The sequence below is a fragment of the Poromitra crassiceps genome (genome assembly GCF_964638095.1).
Source record: "Poromitra crassiceps genome assembly, chromosome: 6".
In the NCBI taxonomy this organism is placed as follows: Eukaryota; Metazoa; Chordata; class Actinopteri; order Beryciformes; family Melamphaidae; genus Poromitra; species Poromitra crassiceps.
The window spans coordinates 53264567-53275740 of NC_139627.1; the positions used below are offsets into that span (position 1 = coordinate 53264567).

Sequence of the window (11174 nt, forward strand, 5' to 3'; positions counted from 1 at the left end):
GTTCCTTTAGCTGTTGCAGTGATCCCCCCCCCCCCTCCTCCCCCTTTATGCCGACCACAAACAAAAGCGGCTCGTTACCCCACTTGAGGAATCGGACACGGACGCTTTGGGAGGAAGAGAGCGATGAAAAATGTCAAGCTCTGCTGTAGAACACTGATCTCACATTCACTCACTCCCACACTGCTTTCTCTCTGCCCGTCGCTGTGCTCCTCTGCCTGTGGCGCAGAACACAGCGGGGGAAGACGATGCTGATCGTGCGGACAGGGGGCTCTCCCAGAGTGGACGATATTACGCTTTCATCAGATCGGTACACCTGCCGGAGGAGCAGCAGCCACGCTTTTTTGGCAATCGGACTCCCGTCAGAGGAAGGCGATTTGTGAGACTCTGAGATGCTACTTGTTATCCTAGTGGAGCAAAGTGCCTTCGTTCGTTTCCTTTTGTTGAGCTCCACATTTCATTTGGCGCAACTTGGCAAGTTGATTCCTTACATCCAAGTGAGACATCGCTCGCTGATGTCTCCATAGACGATCCCTTGATTGATAGGCGCTTTAGTTATGGCTCGGCAGCAGCAGTGTGGCTGGGGGAATACCCTGCTCCTCAACGCAACTCAAGGCAAAAGATACTCGAGACAATGGTCGGGGATATACCCACAGTGGCCCTGATGATGAAATCCATACCAAAGAAAAACGCAGGTAAGAGTCATTTCATGTTATCCTTGTCATTTATACATTTTTCTTTAGAATCTGTATTTACCATTAACTGTCTGTATAACGTGTAGCCTACCATACAGTTATTTCATTTGTAATGTTGGCAGAAGCGTTATCAGAACTCCTGCCTCCAATTATAGATATATTCAAGTTGATTCAATTAGCCCAACAGATGTTTTGACATCTGTCAGGTTCAGATGCCATGAAGATGATGGAAGTGTGAGGCTGCTCTGTAGGCTACACCCATACTTGCAAAGGACATTTGACCACTGTGACTGTATTTCCCTTGGCCATGTAAAACAAGAACTCTGATTAGAAACTAAATCCCCAAGCAAAGGCAGCAGGTGTTGCTTTGAACTTGCCTCAAAGAATGACAGGAGACTTTGAGAAGTAAAAAAATGCCCCTCACAGATGTTTCAAAGGCTGATGATGTTACTCGTGTGAAGGCAGACATTTCTCCACAGCTTCTTATTATTATTAGAAGTTATGCCAATGTGCTTTTTCGTGATCCTGAAAGGAGGAATCACTTGTAAACATTTTACAGACAGTAAATTGGTTTAACATCAGCCTAATCTTTCTATAATGTCGAGGTCTAGCAACTGGAAATGACTCTCTGTCTCACACAAAAAGTTTATTTTGAAAATAATGTCAAATGATAATAAAAAACACACACACACACACACAAAAGGGCTAAAGATTGCATAAAATAATGCACAATCTGAGAGGATGATCCAAACATAACATCGGTTTCTTTTGCCCTGTTAAAGACTTGATGGAAAGACAAAGAGGACAAGCCAAGAATTTGAGGTTGTAGTCAACAATGTGTGAATGTCACTTAGGAAAATGTAACCTGAGCTGGGTGGTTTTCTGCTGGGGTGGAGGGGAGGATGGTGTGGGGTGATGGGGTGGAGGAGGGTAGGATGGTGTGGGGTGATGGGGTGGAGGAGGGTAGGATGGTGTGGGGTGATGGGGTGGAGGAGGGTAGGATGGTGTGGGGTGATGGGGTGGAGGAGGGTAGGATGGTGTGGGGTGGAGGGTAGGATGGTGTGGGGTGATGGGGTGGAGGAGGGTAGGATGGTGTGGGGTGATGGGGTGGAGGAGGGTAGGATGGTGTGGGGTGATGGGGTGGAGGAGGGTAGGATGGTGTGGGGTGATGGGGTGGAGGAGGGTAGGATGGTGTGGGGTGATGGGGTGGAGGAGGGAAGGATGGTGTGGGGTGATGGGGTGGAGGGTAGGATGGTGTGGGGGGATGGGGTGGAGGAGGGTAGGATGGTGTGGGGTGATGGGGTGGAGGAGGGTAGGATGGTGTGGGGTGAGTGAGTGGGATGTGACATAAGCCATGCCATCGCTCAGCTCACATGCCAACACTGTTGTCATTCCCCTCACATGTTAATCGAGCGCTTTCTTTGCATTCCTACAACACAGTGTGTTGTGCTACACAACATTCACAAGAACTCAACTCAACATTGTAACTCATGCAGCACCACATGATACAACCTATGATGTGATTTGGGACCACAGTTTGTTTCAAACTTTGATTAAACACTTTTTATGTTTTATGTTTTTCAACATTTGATAAGTTTGACCCTTTACTAATCTCATCTATACCTTTTTTCCTTTCTTTTTCTCTCCTGCCGGAAAATCGAAGTCTCCACAAACCATTTGGATTGTCAACCCATCGTGTGTCTGGATGTAAGAACAATAGTTTCATCAATATATTAAAAAAATATAGACAGTATATACAGATCCTTTCCACAAAGATTTAATATCATGGAAATATCATGGCATCGAGGCAGTAATTAAAGCAAAAGGATTCCCGACCAAGTGAGTGCAGGCATGAACATAACTTTTCAGAAGATCGACATTTCTGTTTTGAAAATACCGGTTTTTGATTGGTTTTATGTGATATTTAATTTCTTGAAATACTGTTTTGGGGGGGTTTTATGAGCTGGAAGCCAGACTTAAGCAAAGTTAAACAAATGAATGCTTGAAATACTTTACTTTGTGTGTAATGAACCTATAATCTATGAAAGTTTCACTTTTTGAATCATGGAAAAAAACGAACTTTTCCATGATATTCTAATTTTTTGGAAAGGATCTGTATATATGTGTGTGTGTGTGTGTGTGTGTGTGTGTGTGTGTGTGTGTGTGTGTGTGTGTGTGTGTGTGTGTGTGTATATATATATTCACTATTCTGATATTAAACATTGTATGTAAGTACATTTGTGTCTTTTTGAGCATATGAATACTGCTTCAATAAAATATTGTATATTCCAACTAAACCTTGTGTATGTTCTGCTAATATTTATGATTGTTTTGTGGACCACTCTCTTTGTAAAGATCTTAGGCTACTATGTGCAGAACAGACTCATGATGACATTTAGTACACACGTGACACATTTCATCAGCATCTCTAACAGCTTTATTAGACATTTCTGTGCCATTCTTGGAACTTGATATCACTGGTCCGAGCGACTTTTATTTTGAAATCTTGTCCGTGGGACAAAATCCTATCAAATGGGGGTCCGTGGTCTAATTCTTGTCAGTTTATCAGCAACATACATCCTCACCTTCCCTCATCATCATCATCATCATCATCATCCGTACGTTATGCGAGTCATTTCTAAACCAATCTTGTTCTTTCACTGTAATATTATTGGACCAGCCTCAGTTTTGGTTTCGGTCTCAACCAGCAAGCTTAAAGCAATTCTTCTCTGTGAGGCAAACGCCTCAGGAGAGCTGCTGGGATACCGATGACTCAAAAGTGCTTTTCTATTCTGAGCTCTACCCCATGACTACATTCTCTCTCCGTTTGAGATAAATAGTTGCATCCTTCAAATGGTACAGTTAAGTTATATTCAAAACGGTGAATCCAAGGCACTCTTCATATCAGTAGAAAAAGCTTTCATCAAAGGCTCGTTCACAATAGAACAGATCAAATCAAGCCAACGCGTTTCAGCCACACATGGCCTTTGTCAAGGCGTAACAATGAAACAAATTTACATCACATGCCCTATACTGTAACGTAGGTCGACATGAGTCTAATTTCAAGGCCATCACAAATTGACCAATCACCACCCCAGATTTCAGTGCATACATCTATCTTTTAGTAATCATACATGTCATGTCAACAGTCAACACCTACACAATACACAAGTCAGATAAATCGATAGAAAATAAAACCATGTCAATAGCGTCAGCATTTACCGTAGCCTAGAGCTTCAACCTTTTTCCATATTAAATGCACCACATTCATCATCACAAATTGTAGCGGGGATTATACTATCGTCTTTCATCCAATCACAGTACAGAAGCAGCCGCTCGGTTGAAAGGGAGGGGCTATTCTATTGGTTCCTATAGTAACAGTGTGTTCTCTCCGCTTCTTCTGCTGCCACTGGTGAAACTAGTGCAGGAAGATCAACAATGGTAATCTGTCACTTTATCACCATTCTTCCTGTGTGGACACTTTGATTCCAATGCTAAGAGCTTTTCCAACTCACTATTTTCCTGTTGTGTTCCTCCAACAATTTTCTAATTGAAATTTAATTTGAGCAATAATAGCAAAATGTGTGTGTGTGTGTGTGTGTGTGTGTGTGTGTGTGTGTGTGTGTGTGTGTGTGTGTGTGTGTGTGTGTGTGTGTGTGTGTGTGTGTGTGTGTGTGTGTGTGTGTGTGTGTGAGAGTGATGGTGTGTGTGTGTGTGTGTGTGTGTGTGTGTGTGTGTTTGTTTGTTTGTTTGTTTGTTTGTGTGTGTGTGTGTGTGTATTATACAATAATGCAGGTCAAGTCTGTGTGTGTGTGTGTGTGTGTGTGTGTGTGTGTGTGTGTGTGTGTGTATTATACAATAATGCAGGTAAAGTCTGTGTGTGTGTGCGTGTGCGCGTGAGCGTGCGTGTGTGTGTGTGTGTGTATTTTATGCTTACCATATTTTTTGATAACCTTCTTTTCAGACTCTGAGAATACAGAGGATGAAGGTGAAGACCAGTATGAGACCAAAGAGGATAGGGGAGATTTTGAGGACCAGGCTGTGCATACAGGTATTCACTGTGTTTCCACTCCACATTCTTTCCTTCTGCTTGACTGTTGAGATTTCCTTCACTGCTATTATGATTATTAAAAGCAATTCAACCGTATTACACTCTAATGGCAATCAAATAAACACACACGTGTGAATGGGTCCAAATGAGCGAGATTTTAGCATCATTGCGGTTATTACGTTGTAAATGAAGCCTTGTCGTATACTGAAATGCAAACGGCTAATTGTTGACATCTTTGTGTCATATCTCCTCGTGTACATGAGATGCAGTGATGGACAGATGTGCAGATGATGACAACGCAGCATATGGACATGAGGATCACTCCAAGACAACCAGGCAAGCAAGCAAGCAACATGTAGCACAACACCCCCCCCTAAAAAAACAAAAACAAAAAGAAAATCAGTATGCATGCTGCTGTTTTTGTTTGTTTGTTTGTTTGTTTGTTTTTGATTATATTAAACTCGTACTAAAATGCAAGACGGTAGATTGTGAAGTGACAACAATGACTAACTAATTTCCGACAGACTCTGTGCTTCAAATCTTCTATTTCAGGAGCCTGTCAGATGATTTCTCGAGAGAGTCTCCCCCACAAGTCCTCCCACCCCCGTCGCCGCGACTCGTCAAACGACTCTCCACCTCTCCGATGCCAAGTCGCTCAACGACACCACTCAGCTTGCGCAAGAAAGTTGTCGTTCCAACTGACTACCAAGACACTGTGCCTGGGGAGTTTGAAGAAAAGGTTAAGCAGCCCAAGTCCATTACCATGTCCCAAAGCAGCGCGCAGGACTCCCGACCGCAGACTCCACTGAGTGAGTACTCCCGGAAAGAATATACACACAGGCCATCCCCAAAGCTTACCAGGGCGAGCTCTAAGGTTTTTGAGAAGGTTCGCGGCTTAGAAGACCGGAGGCGAAGCCTTGAACTCCCAGAAGGTTCCATCTCTGGAAGATCCTGGGCAGGGTTCAATCGTGCCGCATCTGTCGATTCGGACGACGGCGGAAGCCATCTGGGCATCTCTCGGGAGAGTTCAAGAGAAGATCTAAGGGAGGCTCTGAAAGAAGATGCTGCCGAACGGAGATCCATGTTCAGACAGAGGGCTGCTTCACTGGAGGAGAAGTCTCGCTGTTCCCAGAAAGTGCAGGACATTGAGAACAAGTTCACCGAGGAGCTCCAGCGCATTAAGAAACTCGTCGGGAAACCTCACCTGAAGAAGTCCTTCTCAACCGAACAGCTCACTCTGAAAAGCAAGCAGCGTCAGCCTCTCAGGAAGATTGAGCCCATTCCTCCACAAGTCCTCCAAAAGCTCCAAGAAAGGGAACGTGCCCAATGGGCAAAGAAACAGGGAGATGGAGAACAACCTCAAGAGAGTTCTCCAACAAGTGCACAGCAATTTGTAAGTCAGCAGCTCATGCAGCAGCAGCAGAACACACGACAGGAACAACATCAACCCCAGCAGACTGCATGCACTGCCACAGCGAATGTCACGGTCCGTAAAGTAGGAGAGCTCGCAGGCACCCCAGAGTCAATGCAGTTGTCTGACTTGCCAGGACAACGGTCAGTGAGAGAAATCCGCCGAGTCAGTCCGGTTACAGAGATCGTTCAGAGATCACCATCACCAGCAACCGCTCGTCAACAAAGGGTCGAGTCGCCAAGCAGAAACGTTGTCGAGATGACCTTACGCAAGGTTGAACGAAGGCCACCGAGTCCACTTGTGCAAAGGGTATCTCGAATGCAAGAATCCCCACACGTTCAAGAATCTCCCGTGCAGACGTCGCAGAAGGACGAGGCTTCAGGGAGAAGGACACCCATAGAAGTAGTGTTACGCAAAATAGAGAACAGACCTGAAAGTCCACTGGTGCAAAGAAAGCTTGGACAAGAGCTTCCTGCTCAACCTCCATCGAAACCCCCAAGGGTGATGCCAGGCACGCCATCGGAGGAAAGGATGGATGTGGAGCTATCCAAGCCAGCCTCTAAGCTAAGCATCCCCACAATTATTGTGGAAGATGAACTGATGAAAGAGGGTGTTCCCGTGAAGACAAGTCAGCCGCAACAGATTACAAGTGCCAAAGGGGGACAACCGCAGAAGAGCAAAGGAAAGAATCGGCGCATGCGGCCTTTGTCTCCAGAGTTAGGTTAGATTTGTTATGTTTCTCTCATTAACTGTAGTAGCTTCAGCCAAGCTTCAGCCCGCTTGTTTTCACATCTCTTATGAACCGATGACTTACTATTAAAGGTCACTTGTGATTTCATCATGAGAAAAATTGACTTCAGTCGTGTCTTTTGTGAAACCTGTGCAGATTCTTCAGATGATTCTTATGTGTCTGCTGGAGAGGATCCTCTGGAGGCCCCTATGTTTGAATTTACCCTCCAGGACACTGTAGCATCTGCTGGTACAGAAGTACTATTGAAGTGCATCATTGCTGGCACCCCTCTTCCTGAAGGTACACCTGTTGTACTTTGTGTTAAAAAAAAAAACTTCTTTTACGGTTATTTTGAATTCATACACTTAACTACAGAAGATATTTGTCCATGTACTGTATACATCTTAGGTTTTTTCTTCTTCTTCTGATTACTTATTTTGTCTTTCATGTTTCTCTGTTCAAGTGACCTGGATTAAAGACAACGTCAACATCACTGGCCATGCAAACTATGTGGTCAAAGTGGAGGGTGAGCGCCACACTTTGCTTATCAAATCGGCCAAACTAAGTGATGGAGGAAAATACTGTGTGACCGCTGTTAATGAAGTGGGCAAAGTGTCTAGCAACGCCACCCTCATAATTAAAGCAGGTAAGACTCATCATCGCTAAAAAAAATTGTCTTAAGCTGTGTTCACACCGAGATATTTATTTTTCTCCCTGTCGCTCGATTCAACCCTTTGGAATCGCTCTGTCGCTGTGTTTAAATCGCTCCGCAAACCGGGAGCTGAGGAGCACACTCGGGCCGAGGTGTTCATACTCAGAGCTCGGAGAGAGGGAGAGACTATTTTGTGCACAATTGGCAGCACCTGTGTCGGCCGGCTGATAGATGTGGGCGGGGTGCAGCGAGCTTGAGAAACAAGCAGCACACAGCTCTAACGTTAGGCAGGATGAAAACACAAACAACACAACTGTGTTCTCCCCCGATGCAAGAATGAATAAATACTCCGGGGTTACGGCAGCCAATCAGCGTTAAGCAGCAAGCGACTGTTGGCAGCGAAATTTTGCTCAAGTTGGGATATTTCATCTCGGGCGACGAGCGAATTTTCGCCCTATCACTCTGTCTCTGTCGCTCGGACGCCCAGCGATTTTTCTCCCGGGCGAATATACGCTCAATCGCTCGTTTGCATTGACTTTGTATGTAAACTCGATGCCAGCGAAAAACTTGAATAGGTCGGTGTGAACACACCTTTAGAAAAGGTATCTTGATATATTCTGAATTCAAAACATCATCATCAATTATCCAGAATTCTATGAGTAAGGTGTGGTCATTCATTGCTTGGGTCGTAAGAATTACTCTGTAGTGCAGGTTTACAATGTATAACCATGAAACCACCGGGATGCAAATTAACATGATAGGGAATATGCTGTTATGAACACCATAATGTATTGTCAAAAGTTATGTCGAGTGAAAGAACTCACTTCTTGTTCAACTGACAATATTGTTGCAGGAAACCTATTATTTACCAGGCATTGTTTTTAAAATGCATAATCCACAGACAACCAAAATAGCCCTGATGTGAAAAAGTCTTATTGTCCATCTTATACATTCTTGTGTTCAGCTGATTTCCCTCCCTCTGCCTTTTCATTATCTCTCTCAGCAAAATGTGTGCGCCATATATTCCAGCTGAACAACCTCACTTATAGTTACCATAGCAACTCTGTACAACCTCACTTATAGTTACCATAGCAACTCGGAGGCCAAATTTAACCTATAAATTGCCCACTGAGGCACACTGGCTCAATGTGAATCCACCATTGTTTGGATTTCACACGTCACGTCTCAGATTAGAATTAGATTTAAAGGTGTGACTTGTTCCTTTAGCTCCAGCATCCTTGGACAGACAGACAATGACGTTGACAGAGGCAGAATGAAGGGTGTAGGGATGTGAGCAGGGTTGTATCAATCTACAATTTGAGATAAGAGGACTGATTGCCCGCTTAAAGCTGTGATCAAGACATTCAAACTCAATGATGTAATCCCATTGTTTTCAGTTAACTTTTGACAACATTTGTAATGTAGAATTGTGTTACCGTACATGGAGTCTCGACAACCACATCTAACATCAAGCAATGTTGGTTTGAAAGAGTCCATGCAGGAGCCAAGGGGGAACCTCGGTGTGCCCAGGGATATCAGCAGCCCCATCACATCTGACGAGGAATATCTCAGTCCGCTGGAGGAAGGCATGGATTTTGGAGGGCCAGAGCCCAGGAGGACTGACATACGATTCAAGGAGCCCCCTGCGTTCCTGGTAAGACTGTGTCTAGACAGAGCTGGGCCTGACTTCAGATCGTTCTCTTTGTGTACCTAAGTTGACTCTACCGTAGGAAATGTGTATCTTCAACATTGAAAACGTACTCAACTGACTGGTTTACGGTAAATGATTGCATGATGATGTGCTATGTACTGTATGCTACTGACAGTTATCAGTTATCGCTGCATGGGTTCGCTCATCCCATCAGCGCAACTATCAGATACAAGTTTACGAGTCAAATGCATCTCTCAGCTGCTAACTCACATTACATTTCAAACAGGTAACTATGAGTGATCAAGCTGTCATTGAAGGACAGGAAGTCACCATGTCTGTCCGAATAAGTGGACAACCCAAACCCATGCTCTATTGGTAGGTCTTCATGCTCTATTGGTGGGTCTTCATGCTCTATTGGTAGGTCTTCATGCTCTATTGGTAGGTCTTCATGCTCTATTGGTAGGTCTTCATGCTCTATTGGTAGGTCTTCATGCTCTTTTGGTGGGTCTTCATGCTCTATTGGTAGGTCTTCATGCTCTATTGGTGGGTCTTCATGCTCTATTGGTAGGTCTTCATGCTCTATTGGTAGGTCTTCATGCTCTATTGGTAGGTCTTCATGCTCTATTGGTAGGTCTTCATGCTCTATTGGTAGGTCTTCATGCTCTATTGGTAGGTCTTCCTCACGTCATCAAACCCCTCAAACTCATTGAAGTGTGTTATTATTATGCAGCCAAACATGTGCATGGGACACAGAAAGGACTAGGCTGGCGAGGGATCTGGTCTGAATGTCTAGGCTGGCGAGGGATCTGGTCTGAATGTCTAGGCTGGCGAGGGATTCTGGTCTGAATGTCTAGGCTGGCGAGGGATCTACGATGAATGTCTAGGCTGGCGAGGGATCTGGTCTGAATGTCTAGGCTGGCGAGGGATTCTGGTCTGAATGTCTAGGCTGGCGAGGGATCTACGATGAATGTCTAGGCTGGCGAGGGATCTGGTCTGAATGTCTAGGCTGGCGAGGGATTCTGGTCTGAATGTCTAGGCTGGCGAGGGATTCTGGTCTGAATGTCTAGGCTGGCGAGGGATTCTGGTCTGAATATCTAGGCTGGCGAGGGATTCTGGTCTGAATGTCTAGGCTGGCGAGGGATTCTGGTCTGAATGTCTAGGCTGGCGAGGGATTCTGGTCTGAATGTCTAGGCTGGCGAGGGATTCTGGTCTGAATGTCTAGGCTGGCGAGGGATTCTGGTCTGAATGTCTAGGCTGGCGAGGGATTCTGGTCTGAATGTCTAGGCTGGCGAGGGATCTGGTCTGAATGTCTAGGCTGGCGAGGGATTCTGGTCTGAATGTCTAGGCTGGCGAGGGATCTGGTCTGAATGTCTAGGCTGGCGAGGGATTCTGGTCTGAATGTCTAGGCTGGCGAGGGAACTCTGAACAGGGAAAGTGAATAAATACAACTGGGCTGCTCACCGCACAACAGTGCAAAAGTCTGGTTGTACTGGTCAGTTTCTAGGTGGGATTGTGAATGTGTAACCATGGAAGTGTGTAGCACAACAGTGCTGAAAAAGAAAGATGTTTTTGGTCATCCTTTCCTGCTTCAGTAAAATATAAAAAAGGGCTCTGGGCAGGATATTGGAGATTTTCCTTGGTGTTTTGCATACATATGCATATATATATATATATATACATATATGTATATATATATACATACATATCAAACAGTCTCTGCCCCTAACTTCCCTCTTTTCTAGGCTGAGGGACAGAGTGACAGTGAAGACGGGCCCGCGTCACGTTGTGCGTGAGACGGACGACGGCACTTTTGAGATGAGCATCAAGTCGGCAGTGAGATCCGACTCGGGGACGTACACCTGTAAGCTCATCAACGAGTACGGGACAAAGCAGTGCGAAGCCAAGCTGGAGGTCAAAGGTACGTTTCCTCTCAGGTGAACTGTGCTCGTTCACACATTCCACATGCTACCAAATGAGCATCAGTTTC

The 11174-nt window shown here is 45.1% G+C and overlaps 1 protein-coding gene across 1 annotated transcript in view; it reads left to right on the forward strand.

Annotated features, from left to right (window-relative positions):
* Positions 1-11174, forward strand: part of spegb (striated muscle enriched protein kinase b) — a gene marked incomplete at both ends in the record, with an annotated part of 58536 nt that overhangs the window by 14070 nt on the left and 33292 nt on the right. Inside the window, 8 exons of the mRNA XM_083638843.1 lie at positions 4657-4743; positions 5007-5079; positions 5296-6875; positions 7041-7184; positions 7348-7530; positions 9027-9190; positions 9474-9562; positions 10930-11105. Of these exons, the coding sequence (XP_083494969.1) occupies positions 4657-4743; positions 5007-5079; positions 5296-6875; positions 7041-7184; positions 7348-7530; positions 9027-9190; positions 9474-9562; positions 10930-11105 (2496 nt within the window). The remainder of the gene's footprint in view (positions 1-4656; positions 4744-5006; positions 5080-5295; positions 6876-7040; positions 7185-7347; positions 7531-9026; positions 9191-9473; positions 9563-10929; positions 11106-11174) is intronic.